The following is a 21,526-nucleotide window of genomic DNA, read 5'->3' on the forward strand; positions in this document are numbered from 1 at the left end:
ATATCTCTTGAACCCTTTCATTGATCGGCGTGAAACTTCATACTGTAGTAGAAGTCATGAAGAGTAACAAGTATACAAAATTTGAAGATGATTGAATGTACGGTCTGGAAGCTAGAAGTTGTTATTGCGTGAAGAAGAAGAGTCTTCGACTCTGGACGATTAATTATTTATCACATGTACAGACTTGCAGGCATCGTTTGACACAATCTCCCGGGTTAATTTGAACCTCAAATAAAATTATTATTCCAGATTTGTCAATGGCTGAGGTATATTAACAAAGGAATAAAACAGATTTTGAAAAATTCCGACTTTTTTTTTTAAAAGATCGCATATTCACCCAGGGTTGTGAGAGGCTGAGGAAGAAGAAACCTCGCATGGGCTTCCCAAACCAAATAAATAATTCTGGCTCTGCGATTTTCAGGTGTATTACTCCCGCCAGGGAGTAATGCATTCAATCGTGTCCGTCCGTGTGTGTGTGTGTGTGTGTGTGTTCGTATGTTCATGTGTTTGTGAACAAGATATCTGGAAAAGTTCTGAATGGATTTTGATGAAAGTTGGTGGGATGATTGCTCTTGGGATGAGGAAGAATTTATTAGTTTTTGGTGAAGCTCAGGATATTATTCTGGATCCAGGAATTTTTTGGGAATTTATTTTCTGTTTTACTGCATTAAAGCTTTTATTCTTATTCTTAAATGATGTTTTTCTCCTCTAATTCTGAGATATATCAAAATAAATACTCTGACAGTTAGGGCCTACTTTCTTTTTCATTTATTGTTTTGGGGAGAGGGGATGTTAAACAAAACGTATTATTCCAACTTGACCCACAGCGGGAGTATACGCTCTACTGGGTGGCGTTCTAGTATTAATACTGTAACGAATTTGAGAAGTGTAACGGATTTGAGAAGTGTAACGAATTTGAGAAGTGTAACAATTTTGAGAAAGTGTAACGAATGTGAAAAGTATGGTTTTGTTGTGTGTAACTGACCCTCGTAATGTAAAGAATGGTCGCAGCTCGTCCTCTTAGTTAATTTCATAAACCTACACACAGGACACCATATATCCTTTTAAATAGTTAGTCCCTTATTCTCTGTAGGCTAAGGATGTGTTTCCCACTAGTTTGACTCTTCATTGCACCGAATTAAATAAGAGTAGGCCCTCCGACGCCCCATGGCAGCTTCCAAGTGCCAGGTTTGCCACTTTGTTGCAATTGACACTTTAGGCACTTTGCTGCATTTTCATCTGCCGTCCACTTTGCAGCATTTGACTCCATTACGCACGAGGTAACGCCGTAGAAGAAAGGCGGGTCTCCACCTCGTCATAGAGGGGAGGAGTAAGTCGGCCCCGCTCATCCAACCCAGAACGAGGGGTTTGGCTTAAGAGGGCGGAGCGAGAACGCTTGGGGGAGGTTCGCCAAGGGTGAAGGGCGGGGCCTATATAATCCGCCGCGGGACGCTCCCCAAGCAGATGAGCTTTGACAGAGATGGGTCCAGGAGATGCGCTGGAGACGAGCAGGTGTGACCGAGCCGCCGTGAGACGTGCCGCGCTGCAGGAAAAGCGGACCGGGGCAACGCAAGGAGCGCACGAGGCAGCAGTACGGAGAAAGGAACTTCGCCCGCGCAGTTTGGGACCAAAGCTCGGCTTCTTGACGGCGGTGCCTTCTGGCCCGACCGTGCCCAGTACCCGCTGAACCTTCCTTGCCTCTAAAAGCCACCCATCTCCAAGCCATTCCTTCCTGCCTGCATTTCCCCGTGTAAGTGTGATCGTCCGTCTGTCTTTCACGTTGTCCTGGGGTTTATTAATTAAGCTTGTATAGGTAAGCTAATGATTTCACTGTGTGTCTGCTCCTTCCATTTTCTGTATATAACCAACTGCTCTCTTTGCCTTGGCTTGTGTAAATAATTAATAAAATCTGTTATTCCTCCGTACGTCTTCTTCTTCCTCTTTACATTCAGTCGCTTTAGAGGTTTCCAAATTGAATATCTGTGGCGCGATTTCGGCCAACGTTCGGGGGATCGGGTGAATCGGGGAAACTGTTCGGCCGCGGTGCCTCCGCTCGGCAAACAACATCCTTATCCGCGGACAGTAACAATACTTTTTCCTTTTATTTTTTCTTCCGTTTTTTGAATTAATGGAATAGCCTGGTGATGGTTTAGCGGTTAGGGTGCCGGTTTGGGATACTAGGATCCCGAGTTCGAATCCCGGTCAATCACTGAATTAACACCAGGGGGGGTTGACTCAGCCTGTCATCCTTCTGAGGTCGGCAAATTGAGTACCAGTTCACTGGTAATTCCCTGTGTGTTGCAAGAGGCGACTAACAGGGTTGGCGGCAGGAAGAGCATCCGGTCCATAAAACATTGCTTCAAAAAGGGGACCACGGTGCCCAAAAAAGGCCAACCCCTGCTCTGTGGGACAAATGGCCTCGAAAGGTGGTTCGGTTTGAATTAATGGTGTCTTTCTCAAAGCTATCAGGGATTAAACCTTGCAGTTTTTTATGGTAGCCAACTCTTCTTTTGAAAGGTACCAGGGGATCTTTAGCAATCACAAGCAAGTGCTCGTCGATAGGACAGACAGCTGCTTAAAGTTCTCTCCAAAGGGAAGCATACTTTATAATGCTGCAATTGCCTGGATAAAAAGCAGAAATATATGACAATTTCTATTCCCATCGCCATAGCAAATTAAACCCATTGTATAATTTTATCATCTATTCCATCGACATATATCAAGACCGTTGGAAACAATCCGTATGGAACTTGAAATCCGGATCGATTTATGGTTAATAAACTGTTGCCACGAGTGTCATATTCAATATTATTCAATTATTCTATCATTTTTATTACAGATTAATGAATTTCAAATTTCCGTTGTAATAATTCTGTCGTTTCGATGATCCGATGCAAATCAGGATATGGCACCATTCAACGGCCATCAATTTTCCACGTTCATGGAGTTTCAGGGCCATATTATATTAACAACCATCTTCATGTCAATGATTACTTTATAATGATGAGACCGATGCAGATGAAACCTTCCCTTCATTTTCTATGCTACAACTTGGGTAATTAAGCTAATTAAGCAAGGAAAACTTAAGTTTTAAGTACATGGTTTAATGCTCCACGTTATTTTTGAAACCTTTTTTCTTTTTGAACTTCTTTCTACATTATTGAATTTTTTAATACAAAATTATGTTTTATTTGTTTATTTATATTTAATCTTTTAAAACAATTTCGCCTTTTAACCAAAGCCCTACTCTAAAGTTATTTTCACTTATATGTCAGGCTACGTAATTACTTACTGATTGACATAACATTTAAAATATAATACCAGATAAATGCATTGGTGAAAGTGGAGGGAATGAAATGTGTGGTTGAAGTTTTGCAGCTTTGAGCCTTCCATTAACGATTGCTATCATTCACCTCGTACAGTTTAATCGGCTTTTTCTCATTGTACATCCTGGCCAATGTGATATGAAGGCCCATATTCTCAACGGAGTGTCAGGGTGCTCGCGACAAGTCGTGAACGTTTCCATGGCTAAAAAACGATTCTGTAGAGGTCGTCACTCGATCGCAAGGTGTGGAAATTGCACCTTGAGCAGCCATTAAAATCAAACACACCTGTGACCAATATTTTGTGGCAATATTATCAGTGACATTTTGTGGCAATATTATCAGTGGAATTTTGTGGCAATATTATCAGTGGCATTTTGTGGCAATATTATCAGTGGCATTTTGTGGCAATATTATCAGTGGCATTTTGTGGCAATATTATCAGTGACATTGTGTGGCAATATTATCAGTGGCATTTTGTGGCAATATTATCAGTGGCATTTTGTGGCAATATTATCAGTGACATTTTGTGGCAATATTATCAGTGACATTTTGTGGCAATATTATCAGTGACATTTTGTGGCAATATTATCAGTGACATTTTGTGGCAATATTATCAGTGACATTTTGTGGCAATATTATCAGTGACATTTTGTGGCAATATTATCAGTGGCATTTTGTGGCAATATTATCAGTGGCATTTTGTGGCAATATTATCAGTGACATTTTGTGGCAATGTTATCAGTGCACATCGGATTTTTATGTGAAAAAACAAAAAATATTTTTTCACATAAAACCGCTTTTTTGCGCGCAAAAAATATATTTTGCTATTTTCAGAGAAAAAAAAGATTTCGCCCTTTTTCGGGAAAAATAAAATAAAATGCCCTTTTTGGTCGAAAATGTCTGGCAATGCTAAAAAAAATTAGGGAATTTTTCGAAATTTTTAACTGCGATCGAAATTTTTAACTGCGATCGATCTCAAAAACAAAACGTTGCGTCCACTTGCGTGCGTTGCGTCCCCAGCGTGTACAGCAGTGAGGCGGTGTACTACAGTGAGAGAGTGTACACAAAGTGTGAACAAGTCTCCTATCAAGATGAGTGCTGCTCTTCGTGACAAGTGGCTGAAGGAATTCAACGCTGGCGGCGATGGGGCCACCTTCAAGTACGTGTCGAGTGACACGGCTTTCTGTCGAGCTTGTGAAAAGACTTTCTGGGCGAAGCAGAAGTCTGAGCTGGCCCAACATGTCCGAGGAGACCGCCACAAGAACAACTTGGCCTTGAAGAAGAAGAGGACGGTCACGCAAGCCACCATGGAGGACTTTGGTGGCGGAAAGAGGCACAAGTGTGACGTCGTGGCTCAGGAGCTGTGCCAGGCCATGCTGGCCGCTGGCATCCCATGGTCGAAATTGGAAAACCCTGCCCTCCGGTCGTTCCTGGAGAAGCACATCACTCTCCAGATCTCCGATGAAAGCTGGATTCGAAAGCACTACCTCGACAAGTGCTACGACGAGGCCTTGGCGGGGATCCGTGCCGACCTCGGACAGCAGCCCATCTGGCTGTCCGTCGACGAGACGACCGATTCGGCAGGTCGATATGTGGCCAACATCATCGCGGGACGCTTGTCCAAGGAGGGGTACTTTCGTCCCCACCTCGTCCAGTGCATGTTTCTGGAGAAGACCAACTCCGGGGAGATCGTGTGCGCAGTCAATGACACGCTGCGCTATCTTTGGCCTGATTTCAAGCCGGAGTGCCTCAAGGTCCTCGTCAGCGACGCCGCGGCCTATATGATCAAGGCCGGCCATGCCCTGAAAGAACTCTTCCCGGACTTGCTGCATGTGACTTGCGTTGCCCACGCGCTCCACCGTGTCTGCGAGACAGTCCGAGAAATGTTCAAGGACATCAACGACCTGATTGCCACGACGAAGAAGGTGTTCGTCAAAGCCCCGTCGCGTATTGTCCTTTGGAAGGAGCAGCAGCCCAATCTTTCTCTCCCCCCCCCGGAGCCCATTCTGACTCGATGGGGGACGTGGATCGACGCCGCGGTGTTTTACGCCGAGCACTTCGAGGCCGTCAAGGACATTGTGGACCAGCTGAACGATGACGACGCGATGGCAATCCGGAGTGCCAAGGACCTGTTCGGAAAGGCGGACATCAAGCTCAGTTTGGTCTTCTTAAATGCCCACGTGTCGTTCATCCCGAAGATCCTTAAGTAGCTGGAGGAGGCCGGCATGGAGCTGGCCAAGGCCTTCCAGCTCCCTGATCAGGCCAAGGAGGAGCTCGAAAAGATCCGAGGCTGCCGTAAGGAGATCCTGCTCACCAAGTTCAAGGCGGTGCTGCAGCGCAATCCCGACATTGGTGTGCTGAGGGCAGTGGCTTTGATCCTGGATGGAGATCAGCACGGATCTGAGGTTGGTGTGCCGGCTGGAGTCAAGCTTGCCGACATCCCCCTCTTGAGGTACTGCCCCATCGTCAGCGTCGATGTGGAAAGGTCCTTCTCCGTCTACAGAAACGTCCTCACCGACCGCCGACACCGCCTCACCAAGGAGAACATTACCAAGATAATGATTTCAAACACCTACTTTAACTGTTCCTAAAAGGGTCTTGTCAATTTCTTCTAGTCCTCTACTTATCAAACAATGCGGTTGCAATAAAGGTACCTGAACGTCATTTTTTACCTGTTTACTAGCCCAGAGTGCTTAATGTTGTGCAGGAAAAAGCTTACCATTTTTTGTTCTTTTTTTGACTGATTTCTGAAAAACTTGGTAATAATAAAAAATGAATAAAACGGGGGAAAAAAATATTTCGGGATTTTTTCACATTAAAAAAAAAAAATTCCGCTTTTCAAAACATAAAAGGCCTATTTTCTTAACATAAAAATCCGTAGTCTAGTTATCAGTGACATTGTGTAGCAATATTATCAGTGACATTGTGTGGCAATATTATCAGTGACATTGTGTGGCAATATTATCAGTGGCATTTTGTAGCAATATTATCAGTGGCATTTTGTGGCAATATTATCAGTGACATTTTGTGGCAATATTATCAGTGACATTTTGTGGCAATATTATCAGTGGCATTTTGTGGCAATATTATCAGTGACATTTTGTGGCAATATTATCAGTGACATTTTGTGGCAATATTATCAGTGACATTTTGTGGCAATATTATCAGTGACATTTTGTGGCAATATTATCAGTGGCATTTTGTGGCAATATTATCAGTGGCATTTTGTGGCAATATTATCAGTGACATTTTGAGTGTTTTTGGCATTCTTTTTTTTTTGTTATTGTTGAATTTGGATTGGCCTGTTTGATGTTCCCATCTGAGCACTTACGTCAATATGTCACAATTGCAGGTTAAGATATATATATATATATATATATATATATATATATATATATATATATATATATATATATATATATATATATATATATATATATATGTAGGTGTTGATTTATCCATTGTTTTATCATGTTATATAGCTTACATGTTATTGAGTACGAGTTCACTGGTAATTCCCTGTGTGTCGCAAGAGGCGACTAACAGGGTTTGCAGCAGGAAGGGCATCCGGCCGTAAAACATTGCTTCAAAAAGGGGACCACGGTGCCCGAAAAAGGCCAACCCCCGCAATGCGGGGGAAAATGGCCTCTAAAGGTGGTATATATCTATCTATAATTCCAGTAATCTCTGTATGTCTGTATGTCTGTGACCGCTGTTTCTCGACAACCACGGGTCCGATATACTTTAAACTTGCCAGGTATATTGCTGGGGACCCGAGGATGTGCCTTTTCAAGGTTTCATATTAATCGGAGAAGTAGTTACCGAGCTATGTCCAAAAAACGATTCAACCAATCAGAGAGCAGCGAGCTATCACGTGTGCCGAACGTGGCGAACAGACTCTGCCTCGGACGGCACATTTGAGAGCGTATTCATTTATTTCACGTTGGCAAACTATGTTGGCGTTAAACTATGTTTTAAAACTAATTACAACTAATTTGCGATTCTTTCGCTTTCCTGCGCGTTTGTGCACGCTATGGCGATTTCTTTACCAAACTCCGCAAGCCGTTCGCTTTGGACCAAACCATTTCATGTAAATAGAGGGGGGGGGGGGGGGGGGATTGTCACCGTACTCGCAAGCCGTTCGCTTTGGACCAAACCATTTCATGTAAATAGAGGGGGGGGATTGTCACCGTACTCGCAAGCCGTTCGCTTTGGACCAAACCATTTCATGTAAATAGAGGGGGGGGGGATATAATTTTAGATATATATATAGTACGGGCATGCCCTAGTATGTATAACTTCAGATAAAAATACACTTGTGTCATCTAATATGTCTTTGTCCTGCTGGTACGAATCTTCTCCAAGAGCTTTGACTGACTGGAGAAGATTATCAACTTTTTGAATGAAAGGGGGATTCAAATATGATTAAAGATAGAAACTAATAATATGATTATATGTGCTGACAGTGCACAAATCCAGGTTTTTTTTAGAGCAATCAAACAATTTTATAATCTACAATAAAATTTCACAAAAGCACTCGTAATAGTCACAATGTTTTTGCGTGTCTGCTGGGCAGTGCATGGTACAGTGAGAAGGTATTACTGGTACACCTAAGGTTTAATACAAAAAACCCTATCTATACAATAATACACCTCGTCCGTCCATCCATCCATCCATCCAAGTGAAACGTTCCTTTCCACCGATTGGTTGGCTAGCTGGCCTGACTCCACCCACAATTGTAACCTGCAAAATCATACAGCTAATAGTTGGTGCTATGGAAAGACAAAGAAATCTTCGGAGCTGTCATATTCACAATCGTCATGCCCGACCTACAACTTTTCCCTTCAGTGTAAAACGACCAATGTGGCTGTTGGTAGATGTCACAGGCCTTGTGAAGGCCACAGTAAGTATAGAACTTAGTCCTTTAAATTTAGGCCTCTGGTGTCAGCCTAGATGGACCAGTGCAATTGGAACTAATCTGAGCTATATAGTCACAATGTATTATATATTCCCACAGTCCACGGGCCGTTTTTGCTTCAAACCTGGGTTGTTGTTTTTTCGGGAGTGATTGAGGCAAGAATCTGTTGCCTATACATATCAAAATAACTACCATATGATGAAATGATTGGTGAAATGCATTGGTGTGTGGTTGAAGCATCGATGTGGGAATGCCCTTTGCTTTTTATGAGTGGAAGACAAATAGTTGAGGTTGGGAAGATGGGGGGAAGGGAGTGTTGAGAGCAAAGATGGGACAGAGTTGGGAGGGGGAGATTGAGGCTTGGGGGTCCAGGGGGTTGAGGAGCTGTGGTAGGAGGGGGAGTTGAGGAGTTGTGGTTGGGGAGGGGTGGGAAGGGGTTTAAATGCTTGGAGCGGGGAGGGTATTGAAGCCTTAGGTTTGGGACGGGGAGGTTGAAGAGTTGGGGTTGGGAGGCGCAGGTTGAGGACTTGGGATTTGCGAGGGTGGGAGTGGAAGCACCTTTTTTAGCAATGACTGCGAGGAGTCTTTAGGGGTATGTCTCTACCAGCTTGGCACAGTGAGATGGTGAAATATTTGCCCATTCTTCACGTGAAAATTGCTCTAGTTCTGCCAAGTTTATTGGGATTGTTGATCGACTACAATCTTCAAGTGTTGCCATAAATGTTCAATTGAGTTCAAGTCAGCATTTTGAGTTGGGCCACTCAAGAACATTTATTTTCAGCTTTTAGTCTAGTAGGAAGACTAGGTCCCCCTGCACCCCCGGAGATATACTTCTAATCAGTGTTTCTAGATTGGAAAAAATGTGTAGAAAATGACTAGCTATGGCCCCAAGCTGAAAAAATGTCCCACATACCATTTTTATGCAAATTACTGCTGCCATTATCAAAAAAACGATTTTTGACATATCTCAGCCAATATTGCAGATAATTGAAAAATGAAGGTGTCTAGACCCATGTTTTGAAGGGCATAGATCATGATAGAACTATTCATAACATGATTACATGTGTCTATGGTATACTAGTATGCATATTAATGCTGTAATTACAAAATAATCAGTTTTACAAATGATAAGGATACGTTAATACTGCAGATAACTTAACATGGTACATAAGGGGTCTAAACCCAGGTATTTTCAAGGTTAAATGTCAACAAGATGCTCCTGAGTCTTGCATAGGGGCGGGACATTGGCAGTAACATTGGTACCACTCAACTTTTCTTCCCACCATTGACTTTGTATTGCGAGAGATTTTCACTTGCTTATTTAAAGGTTTCTCACCCAGCCCACGTAAAATCTACCAACTCCTGCTGTTAACTCCCAAACATATTTTTTTATGTTATCCAATCACAGTGCAGAAATGACAGACTAGAGATCCAAATTAGTGCTGCTATAGCTGCCATTTTACATTTCCATCCATGTAACATGCGCGCTCGCGCGCTCGTATCAATTGGTAATGTCGCGCGCTCGTATCAATTGGTAACGTTGATGTTATTGAATACCTCAGTTGAAAGTTCAGTCTTCCATTCCATCTGTGTGTTGTTCTTGGTATTCATCCTCCAATCTAGCCAGGTAAGATGCTAACTATAATGTTACTCACACTCTTGACTTCAGTTTCTGCATGAAATCATAAACAGGCAGAATAACAGCTGAGCCAGCTAGCACCATGTTAGCTAACGTTAAAGCTAGCCTCATCTATGTACAGTATGTTCCTAATGTCGGTGTAACTTAAACTTTTGTTAATGCCAAACATGAGACATATCTGTTGACTTCTGTATATGAATTGAACCAGAAAGAGGCACGACAGCTGAGCTAGCTACAGTAACTTAGCACAATGTTTCATTGGCCTAGATAGCTAACGTTAGTGTGGAAGAATTTAGATGTTTTAGCTATTAGCACTTTTGATGCCACTAAACATGGTTTAGTCAGCTAAAAAGTACCCTAGTGTAGAACATGACTCAGAACCTCTGTTACCTCACTGAAAACTCAGAGCCTCCTTTCACAGGCACTTTTAACATCATTCGTGATTTCTTATTTGTCATTTAACAGTGATGGTAGACATCGACAGCAAGCATGCCCAAAAGAAAACGGAGTGTAGAACCTGCAGCCCAAAGCTCTCCTCCTACATGCATCCTTCATGTACCATCCATGTCTGATCATGGGGATTTCACGCCCCTCCGTAAAATTAAAGGATCTGCTTCAGAAAAACTGCAACTGCTTCAAAAGATCCGGGATAGACGTCTCAACCAACCGCATGACTCCCCATGTCGTATGCAATCAGTATGTGATCAGATCCCGGCAACTCTTCCTGATGACCTAGAAAGAGTAGGATATCACAGCAAGTGTTATAAGCACTTTGTCCGCCACTTTCATCGTCTGGGAGATGATACAGAACCAGGGCCATCAACCTCATCATGGCATCACTCTCCTCGTAAACCAGGAGGTTCTGCTGAACCCATCTTCCCGCCAGAGTGTATATTTTGTGAGAAAGTTGAGACCAAAGATGCTCATCGCAATACTGAGAGGCCTACAACCTTCCCATCCTTTAAAAACAAAGAAAATGCATGGGAGCAAATCGAAACACGGGCTGAGAAAATGGGTCTCTATCGACTCCATCGAAAGGTGAAAAACAAAGACCTCTTTGCATGTGAGGCCAAACACCATCCGTCATGTTTTAAAGCTTTCCGCACAGCATTCTACAACTATGAGCGTGCGATTCACAGAGCCGAAGCACCAAAGGAGCAGGCTTGCATGTCAGCCGCCCATGAAAAGGCATTCAACTCAGTACTGGAACACATTCAAACCCAGGTCATCCAGCAGAATAAAGTTCTACAGCTTTCTTCCTTGCGCTTGCTCTATGTCGAGGAACTGAAACTGAATGGATATGAGAACTCAAATTATCGGTCAGAGAAACTACTGAAACGCCTACAGAATGACCCAATCAAGGAGCATATCCACTTCACGAAGGTTGATCATGACAAATGTGATGTCATTTCTTTCTGGCTTGTGCACAGCTCAAACATAACAGTTTCCAATGCTCTCGCACGAGCATTCACACTCGGAAGCACAAACAAGAACCAAAATGTTGTCTATGAAAAGACCCTTGAGATGGTGGATCTCATCGATGACCCAGACTGCCCAAGAGCAGGGAGACATCGTGAACTAGAGAAGGCAGAGATCAGAAAAGGCGAGGAGGCCGTTCAGCGAACCCTAACTACTATCAAGAACTTCACCAATCCGTTCACCATCATTGATAAGGACAAACTCTACTGCCTGGCCTCTGGTGCTCCCGTCCCCATGGATGTTGAGATGGATGTGTTACAAGCAGAAGCTGTGGGGAAAGCTGCGAAAGCTGACTTCATCAGGCGCCTGGAAAGCGGAGAACCTGAGAGCTTCTTCAACCCAATCAAGAGAAAGAAACTCAAGACCATGGAGGCTAGTAACAAGAAGATCACACTAACATCCTCACAGGGCAAGGTAAGGATGTAATCCAATACCCAAGTGCTTTTGTATTTTATGTTGTATTTTTAAATGGCGTCCTGTACATGCTATATTGAGATACAAGATTGAACTCCAAATTTGTTTATTAAAGACAGTGCACATCAATGAACAATGTAAAGATTGTAAATATGCCAATTTATAGCACATGAATAATTTTCACCTGTAGTCCTTCCTGTAGTACATATCAACCAATCACCATTTATCATTCCAGGTCATCCAGTATCAGGAGCAAAGCAACCTTGCATTCCTGCTCCTTGTCAAGTCTCAGAGTCAAGATGAGCCATTAGACCTGGGAGAACTCATGAAGTACTGCCTGATGCCAGTGCCTCCTAGCCTTGGGACACCAGATGGGTTCTTCTGCAAAACCAACAAAGCCTCCATTCTGCACTACCTTTTAGAGGACACCACACCACAAGATCTGCAATACCCCAAGGATGCCCTGTTCATCCAGGATGGAATGGCGCTGCTGCATACCCTTGCCAACCTTCCCCCAACATGTGGTGAGATATGCTTGCAGGTGCTTGATCAGATGGTGGCCAAGCAGCACTTTCTGTTCTCCACTGACAGTTACCATCCTGAGTCAATCAAAGCGCAGGAAAGGCTGAGGCGGGGCAGCTCAGAGAAGATCATTCTGGCTGGACCAGCAACCAGGAAGCCATATGACTTCAAAATGTTCCTTGCAAATGACGACAACAAAAAGCAGATGTGCCAGCTTCTTCTGAAAGTGTGGAGTGGACAAGAGGCAGCTACCAGGCTGGAGAGAACAGAGATGGCTGTGCTGATCGTGGAGGGGAAGGCCCACCAACTTGCCTCAACGAATGGCAAGGTAAAATTGAAAGCCCTTCGTGAATGGCGATTCAATTTGTAATTTTTCCTGAAAAAAAGGTGATTACCTGTGATGTTTGTCTAGATCTGAAACTGGCAGTGACTGGTGATTGAAATGCGGTGCCTTTTTGTGTTTCAGGTCGAGGTACGTGAACTCCCCACGATCTACAGCAACCAGGAAGAGACTGATACCAGGGTGGTTCTGTACCTCCATCATGCTGCTACCATCGGATACAAGAACGCTGTAGTCAGAACACCGGACACAGACATCCTCCTGATCCTGCTCCACCATGCCCACAACATCAAGCTGACGGTGTACCTGGATACAGGGTCAGGGAAGCATCGCCAACTTGTCAACGTCTCTGAGCTGGCAGAATCCCTGGGAGAGGACTACTGTGCCACTCTCCTGGGGTACTATGTGTTCAGCGGAGAAGACTGCACCAGTGCCTTCAAAGGGAAGGGAAAAGTCGGGCCCTTGAAAAAGCTGGAGAAGAATCCCAGGTTTCACAGGGCATTCGGTGAACTGGGTGACAACTGGGATGCCAACCCTGAGGTGGAGAGGCAGTTAGAAAAATTCACCTGTGTGATGTACGGCCAGAGTCGCGAGTCATCAGTGGACATTGTCCGTGCCAAGCTGCTACGAAAAATGGTGGGAGAGGACAAGACCCTCACATCCAAGTCCAAGGTTGATCTGGCTCGCCTTCCTCCATGCCAGTCTGCCCTGAAGCCGCACATCCAGCGTGTGAACCACCGCGTAGCATTGTACAAAAGAGCCGATCAACCTATCATCGAAAAGCCAAAACCTTATGAGGAGCAAGGATGGATAAGGACTGATGAAGGACTGTTGAAACCAATGTGGTCCAGTGGTCCCATCCTACCAACCTCACTGGTGGATCTTCTGAACACAGGAGAGCACGAAGAGGAGGAGGAAGAGGAAGGAGAAGAAGAGTTTGACTCTGACGATTTCGATGAAAATGATGATGACTGACTCAGTGTAGAATCACTAATGCTAATGATGTTTATCTAAAACAAGCAAGAGAAGAGTGGTCACATTGAGTGCTAGGACTATTTTGACAGTTGTAATATTTAGAAAAATAAAACTTTGTGTTAACGTCTGTGTAGACGGACCTTAATATGAGTCTATTATTTCGTAAAACTGTGATTATTTTGTAAATAAAGCACTAATTAGCATACTAGTATACCATAGACACATGTAATCATGTTATGAATAGTTCTATCATGATCTATGCCCTTCAAAACATGGGTCTAGACACCTTCATTTTTCAATTATCTGCAATATTGGCTGAGATATGTCAAAAATCGTTTTTTTGATAATGGCAGCAGTAATTTGCATAAAAATGGTATGTGGGACATTTTTTCAGCTTGGGGCCATAGCTAGTCATTTTCTACACATTTTGTCCAATCTAGAAACACTGATTAGAAGTATATCTCCGGGGGGTGCAGGGGGACCTAGTCTTCCTACTAGACTATTTGTGCTTCGGATCATTCTCCATTCTGAAATGTAAATCTCCTACCCAGTATCAGATTCATGGCTGACTCAAGCAGGTTTTCATCAAGGATCCTGTACTCTGGTTGCAAAAAATTGATGTCCCTTCTATCCAAACATCGTCAACATCATCACTGAAAGATCCCCACTGACCATTGTCCCTTTTTAACCAAATAAGCTTTCCAGTCCCTGTTGATCAAAATCAGCCACATAACATGATGCTGCCAAACACCATGCTTGACAGTAGGGTTGGTGTTGACACCGTGATGTGCAGTGTTAGTCCTGTGCAAGATAGAACGCTTTGAAGTTAGACCAAAAAGTTTAATTTTTGTCTCATCTGACTACAAAACGTTTCTCCACATGCCTGCAGTATCATCAAGATGCTTTTTTGCAAACTCCATCAGAGCTTTTACATGCGTCTTTTTCAGTAATAGATTATTTCTTACCACCTGTCCATAAATGCCAGCTTTGTGAAGGGAATGGGATATTGTTGATTGATGAACACTGATCCCAATCTCGAACATAGAGTCTTGCCCATCTTTCAAAGTCATTGCTGGATTTACAGTGACATCCCAAACCAGATTACTGATTGCCCGGCTGCTGAGTTTGGATGGGCACCCTGATCTGGGTATAGTCTGGGTGGTATGATACATCTTCCACTTCTTGATAATGGGTTTCACCATACTCAGACCTAATGATTGACTGAAATATTCATATAACCCTCTCCTGAACGGTGCTTCTTCACCACTTTATGTCTGACTTCTTTGGAAAGCTCCTTGGTCTTAATGTTTGCTTTGTTGGTTGATCAAGTGAGTTGCACCTTAAAACTCCTTAGATAAGTGGGGGAGCTTAATTTTTAAGTTAAACCACTGATTACATACAGGTGTAACCCATTATACTTATATTGTAACATTTCTAAGAAATAATTTGCTCCTGAAGTGATTTAGGGTTAATTAGGCAAAGGTGTTGAATACTTATACAACTGAGGATCAACTGATTTTCTCTGTTAATATGACATTCACATTTAAAAAAAATTCACATTCATTCACATATGACCTATTTTTTAAACTTTAACACTTTGGAGTAGTTTGTGAAGACTCGATATATTAAGTTTGATTTGAAAGCATCATGAAATAAGCTCATGTGGCATCAAAATGTGAAAACTTTGGAGGGGGTGTATACTTTTACAGGCCGCTGTAAGTGGGAAGTAGAGAAGAAGGTAAGACGGTTCCGAGTTGCTTTATGTGCTCTGCTGCATTTAGTTTGCTGAATGAACAATGGTTGGAAGACTCTCGCCTGACATGTTGATCGATCCATCAAAGGACCATCGCATTCTCGTGACAATTATAACGATTGAGAAACTTAAAATAACGAACGCGTTAACACATTGAGTTTTGAAAATGTCGAAGCATAAAAGTGCTTAATTAGGATCATCCTTACTGTTCAGAAGTCAGTAACATACTACTGATGCATTTCCAGCCACCATAAATACCTGGCTGATCAATGAAACACTTGCAGCTTAAATTAACTAATGGATGAATGTGATAGGCCAGATACTACCAATTAAATATCAATATTCCAAAGACAAATCTCAATTTGGTTTTTCTGCTCAGCTTCCTGAAATGTACTGTATTGATAAAATGGCGATAGTGTTTGACTTGTGCATTGTCTTCATTAACGTATTCGCACGGTTCCACCGGTTCTGATATTTAAGTTTGCTGCGACCATTTTCTCGATTATTATATCACATCACAGCACTCAAGGTGACCTCAGCACATTATTTCCTCCATAGATCATGGTGTCTACGCAGGCCGACATGTGAGACCTCGGTCGCTAAGCCTTTTTCCAAGGACAAGCTAATAGCATACAATGTAGACATCTTGCTTTCCTTACAATTGTTGATTGATTAACATACTTAACAATGGATCAATATAAAATATATTGTACACAATGACCACTGAATATACAACACGATGGTGATGGTTTGTTAACGGCATGAAATTATCGCTCTGACGATTATCGATCGATTCTCGATTATCGAATTATCGATCTGATGAAATTATCGCTCTGACGTCAGCATTGATGCTCCATAATGCAAGGCATGCGACACTACACTCAAGATTTCCAGCCCAGATTTTCTTTATAAGAACGAGTTTGTGGAGCAAAATTCAATCTATGGAGATGTTGCAGGGGATATGCGAATGGATGCAGACTGGCCACGAGAGACAAGGTATTAAATATAAATCATAAGACTGATAACTGTTTCATTACATTAAACTATAACCAAATATGAACAACACCAAGAAACACAAAGCCTGTCATTATACAATCAGAGAAGTTGACATATTTCAACCTCATTTTCCTGAAGCTCAATGTCCTGCAATATTTGCAGTCATATTGCTGTATTGAGGTAGTCCAGTATTGAGGTATGAGTATCAGTAATTCTTGTAGTTTTCAATTTTGGTACCATATGCATATTGAGCACCCTGATGTTGGTTTAGCGGTTAGGGTGCCGGCTTGGGATCCTAGAATCCTGGGTTCGAATCCCGGTCGATCGCCGAATTAACGCCAGCGGGTTGACTCAGCCTGTCATCCTTCCGAGATCGGCAAATTGAGTACCAGCCCACTGGTAATTTGTGTGTGTAGCAAGAGGCGACTAACAGGGTTGGCGGTAGGAAGGGCATCCAGCCGTAAAACATTGCTTCAAAAAGGGGACCGTGGTGCCCGAAAAAGGCCAACCCCTGCTCTGCGGGGAAAATGGCCTCCAAAGGTGGTTCATGCATATTGCGCAAACATAAACTTCATGTGCAGGCTTAGGCTTGAGGTCTTGAGGGCTGAGGCCCTTACTTAGGCTTGAAAAAACACTTTCCAATTTCTAACTTTCTCTTGTATTTTTTTCTAAGACTCCAGAATATTTCACACTTTTCCATCTCCCCTTCTCAACAACCATGTGTCGCACCCCCTAAAGACCTCGCAATACGGGACTTTCGAAATTATGTATGAATGCTGAGGAGGCCTTTCACGCATTCTCTATTTGTGTGTCTTGGTTCTGCTTTTTAGCACACTTTTAACCTGCCATTTCTAATGTAAAACCAGCAAGTCAAATAGTCTTCTTAACATAATTTTCAGCATATAAACGAAGGAATGGCAATTTCAAGATGGTCAACCACACTTCCAGGAGGAGCTTTGGAGGGGTGGAGGGCTTCAACACCAAAGGGAGCCAGACGAGAGGAAAGGTAGTAAAAACAAAAACAACAGTGGCCATTAACCTGTTTGCGGTGTTAGAGCTGTTAACCCTCATTGCAGGAGATGGCAATAATGTTTAGAGCTTTAGATTCCACAAAATACAGGACAGACAGATTTTATGCTGGAAGAGATACAGACCAGAGTGAACCTTTTACAGTGGTTGACCAATGACCATGGAATAATTAGATAAGTGGGTTAATTTGATGATCCCTTTGGAGCGACTTGGTGAGATTGTAAGATTTGCCAGCATTATAAATATGAGATATCTTACAAGGAACTTTAATACAGGAGGAAACCATTAGGCCCATCAAGCCTGTGCAATGTTTGCCCATCTATGGTTGTTTTTCCATGCTCTATCGTTTTTAATGCTGAGCATCAAGCAAGGAAGCAGCAATGCTCTGAAAAAAGGCACATTGAAAGCAATGTTTATTTTATCAGAACACCATCAAATCAATTCCAGATCAGCAGAGAGTGACACAGATATAGTCTGCATAGCAGTGGGATGAGGTTATTGTGTAGTCTTCACACTGTGTAGTCTTCTGGAAAGAAAAGAAAGAGAGGGTTTCCCATGGCATCGGATTGGTTATTAATGTAGATAAGGGAAACGACTGAGCCCAAGACTACGTTGAGGTGCATTTGCCTCCAGAGTTAGAGGAGAGAATGCTCCATTGGTAGCAGTGTTGACTGTGTGAGTACAGTTAGTCCGAAATCCAGGAAGGAAGGAGGCCTCGTATACCACAATCAGAGATCATGGCAAGCAAGGCAGGCTGCCAGACTTCATCTAATGCTGCATGTATGTGAAGGGGAATGGTCCTGACCTCTTATGACCTCTTATGGGGTCAGGGCCAATATGAGATTTAGGGCCAATGTGGTCCATCGTTGACTGACCATAATATAATCCAAACTGATGGTCAGAGATTAGGTTGCTACAAAATAGGAAAAAACTTGGCAGTAATAATGGATTATATGGTTTTGCTGATAATTGGAAGTGAGCAGCTAAATGGACTCTAGTTAAGAGGATCTGTTAATTTATACCCTTCTTCTATGTCTTCTTGTTTGACCAAAATAGGAGTGATGTTGAAGGATTCCAGATACACAGTAGGTATCTAAAGGTGTAGGAAAGGCTTAGGGGAGCAGATAAAGGAGAAGCATGCACAGCAGAACAGGATTTGAGAACACGGGCACCGATGCAGTCTGGGCCTGTCGTCAATGAATGGTCGAAGCTCAGACAAGACATTTTCTGTTTTTTCAAGAATTAAACATATTTTCGAGGTATATATGATGGAATAGGAACCGCCTTTAGAGGCCATTTTTCCCCGCAGAGTGTGGGTTGGCCTTTTTCGGGCACCGTCGTCCCCTTTTTGAAGCAATGTTTTATGGCCGGATGCCCTTCCTGCCGCCAACCCTGTCAGTCGCCCCTTGCGACACAGTGAATTGCCAGTGAACTGGTACTCAATTTGCCAACCTCGGAAGGATGACAGGCTGAGTTAACCCCCCCTGGCGTTAATTCAGCCATTGACTGGGATTCAAACCCAGGATCCTAGGATCCCAAGCCGGCACCCTAACCACCGCTAAGCCAACACCAGGCTTCACAGATTTGTCCTGTGACAACAATGGCGACCATATATATGGCGATCCCCCACATCCAGGATGATGTACCCCCACCTGCACAAAGTCAGGGCCATGACAGAGAGAGAGAGTGAGTGAGAGAGAGAGAGTGAGAGAGAGAGTGAGAGAGTGAGAGAGAGAGAGAGTGAGAGAGAGAGTGAGAGAGAGTGAGAGAGAGAGTGAGAGAGTGAGAGTGAGAGAGAGAGTGAGAGAGAGAGAGTGTGAGAGAGAGAGAGAGAGTGAGAGAGAGAAAGGAGAGAAAGAGAGAAAGACGAAGTGAGAGAAAGAGAGAAAGAGAGAAAGAGTGAGAGAGAGAGAGAGAGAAAGAAGAGAAAGAGAGAAAGAGTGAGAGAAGAGTGAGAGAAAGAGAGAAAGAGAGAAAGAGTGAGAGAGAGAGAGAAAGAGAGAAGAGAGAGAAAGAGAGAAAGAGTGAGAGAGAGAAAAGAGAGAAAGAGTGAGAGAGAGAAAGAGAGAAAGAGAGAAAGAGAGAAAGAGTGAGAGAGAGAAAGAGAGAGAGTGAAAGAGAGAAAGAGAGAGAGAGAGAGAGAGAGAAAGAGAGAAAGAGAGAAAGAGAGAAAGAGAGAAAGAGAGAAAGAGAGAAAGAGTGAAGAGAGAGAGAGATAGAGAGAGAGAGAAAGAGAGAAAGAGAGAAAGAGTGAGAGAGAGAAAGAGAGAAAGAGAGAAAGAGTGAGAGAGAGAAAGAGAGAAAGAGAGAAAGAGAGAAAGAGTGAGAGAGAGAAAGAGAGAAAGAGAGAAAGAGAGAAAGAGAGAAAGAGAGAAAGAGTAAGAAAGAGAGAAAGAGAGAAAGAGAGAAAGAGTGAGAAAGAGAGAAAGAGAGAAAGAGAGAAAGAGAGAAGAGAGAAAGAGAGAGAAGAGAGAGAGAGAGAGAGAGAGAGAGAGAGAGAGAGAGAGAGAGAGAGAGAGAGAGAGAGAGAGAGAGAGAGACTTTGACTTTTAAGCTCTTTTTATTATAAAAGTATAAAACAAGAATACCACCAAAAGCAATCAATCAGGGCAATCAGTAAAATCATAGCAATCCCGAAAGGAAAAAAACAAACGGTGCACTGCAAACCCAGCAACAGAAAGGTGCAAATGCCAGAAAAAAACAGCACACGATAAGAAACACCCGCACTGTATTATACGGAGATTAACAATTTGTTTTCCTGGACTTCACAAATCCCTCCAACACACCAAGTCGCAACAAAATTAGCAAGGTCGTTTGCCGTTTGGACACAGCCAAATTCAAGCTTGAGCCTTGCTGACACCAATGAACTAAAGAACACCATGATACTGCATTCCTGCATGGGTCTGCCGCCCAGCTTCGCCTTCCGCGACAGGTATACGGCCAGTTTAGCAGTAGCGGTTAGGAACCCGAATACAATGGATGTGGTTCCCTTTTTGGGAGGAAAGCCAAAGATGTAAGCTTTCAAGGAAAAGGTAACCTGCAATCTATGGGAAATAAAATTTAACCAATGAAACAAAGGAGAAAGTCTTTCACAATTAATGAAAGCATGAAGCAAATCTTCCCTCGCCGGACAAAAGGGGCAACAGCCGGAAATGGGGGAAAAAAAACGGATGACAGCATTGGAAGGAACAATCCAGTGGGCCAAACGCCACTGAAGGTCACCTGTTCTTTTAGAAATAAGTCCAGCATACATTGTATCCCATAAAGGCTCAGAGGGGGGACCGGGAGGCAAGAGTCCTTTCCACCGGGTAACCCCAGCTAGAGGTGGGTCCCCAAGAAGAAGTTTCACACAAGACCTATAGATACTCTTGCTGCTCATGCCATGGAAGGGGGGTGACCCTGCGCTCATGGGGGGCAGCTCGTTTGGGGTAAAAGTGACCCCTAATTTTGGGACTGTGGGCTCGACCTCTATGTCCTGCGTCCAATGTAGGCCTAGCTGGTGGCCCTTTCGGATCACCGCTCTTAGTATATTCTCGATTTGCCTCCTGGACCGAACACCTGTTAGGTCCGCCAGCTCGTTCGCAGGCTTCCATCCCTGTCCAGAGTCGTGTCGGAGATGACACACTTTCAGGATGTTGGCCGCTATAAAATGCTGGCAGAAGTCGCGACTCCTCGGGATATCGGGGAAAAGTGGGTTGAAAAATAAAGGCTCATGTGCATACATGTTAGTGCCATACGAGTCTGTTTGGCGACTTATCGAAACGCCCTGCCAGGCATTCAAGAGGCTCTGATAAAAAACTGGGAGCAGAGATGTATCGGTGTGTTGAAGGTTGGTCAGGAAAAGTTCCTGTCCGTATCCGAGCCTCCCAGCTCGTTGAAGAATGGAGCAGGCTAAGGGCTTTCCTGGTAGGTGTTCTGCATACAGCAAGCGTTGGATGGAGCGGAGCCGGAAGGCCAACAGGCGGAATTTCACATCGACTAGGCCATGACCACCCTCGGCCAAGGGACAACATATGGCGCTGGGTCGAAGCCAGTGGTAGCCTCCCCAAAAAAAATCCACCAGTTTCCTCTGGATAGCTTGGAGCAAAACCTCCGGTGGTTGCAGGCAGATGAACCGGTGCCACAAAAGGGTAGT

At 43.5% G+C, this 21,526-nt stretch overlaps 1 protein-coding gene and 1 pseudogene across 1 annotated transcript; one reads left to right on the forward strand and one right to left on the reverse strand.

The window, feature by feature from the left end:
- LOC137430846 (glutamate receptor ionotropic, NMDA 2A-like) overlaps window positions 1-21,526 on the reverse strand; it is a 566,227-nt pseudogene that overhangs the window by 121,821 nt on the left and 422,880 nt on the right.
- On the forward strand, window positions 11,394-13,758 carry LOC137431080 (uncharacterized). Its single transcript, XM_068121971.2, has 3 exons — window positions 11,394-11,776; window positions 12,012-12,626; window positions 12,765-13,758. The coding sequence occupies exons 1-3, from the start codon at window positions 11,408-11,410 to the stop codon at window positions 13,611-13,613; spliced, it is 1,833 nt and encodes a 610-aa protein (XP_067978072.2). The 5' UTR covers window positions 11,394-11,407; the 3' UTR covers window positions 13,614-13,758.

This window comes from Myxine glutinosa, chromosome 1, assembly GCF_964187855.1.
Source record: "Myxine glutinosa chromosome 1, kmMyxGlut1.1, whole genome shotgun sequence".
NCBI lineage: Eukaryota > Metazoa > Chordata > Myxini > Myxiniformes > Myxinidae > Myxine > Myxine glutinosa.

Bases quoted from the DNA above. Each gene is read 5' to 3' on its own strand.
- LOC137431080 (XM_068121971.2), top strand. From the start codon at position 11,408: ATGGTGGATCTCATCGATGACCCAGACTGCCCAAGAGCAGGGAGACAT. The intron at 11,777-12,011 runs GTAAGGATGTAA...TTATCATTCCAG, and splicing joins TAACATCCTCACAGGGCAAG to GTCATCCAGTATCAGGAGCA. The intron at 12,627-12,764 runs GTAAAATTGAAA...TTTGTGTTTCAG, and splicing joins TTGCCTCAACGAATGGCAAG to GTCGAGGTACGTGAACTCCC.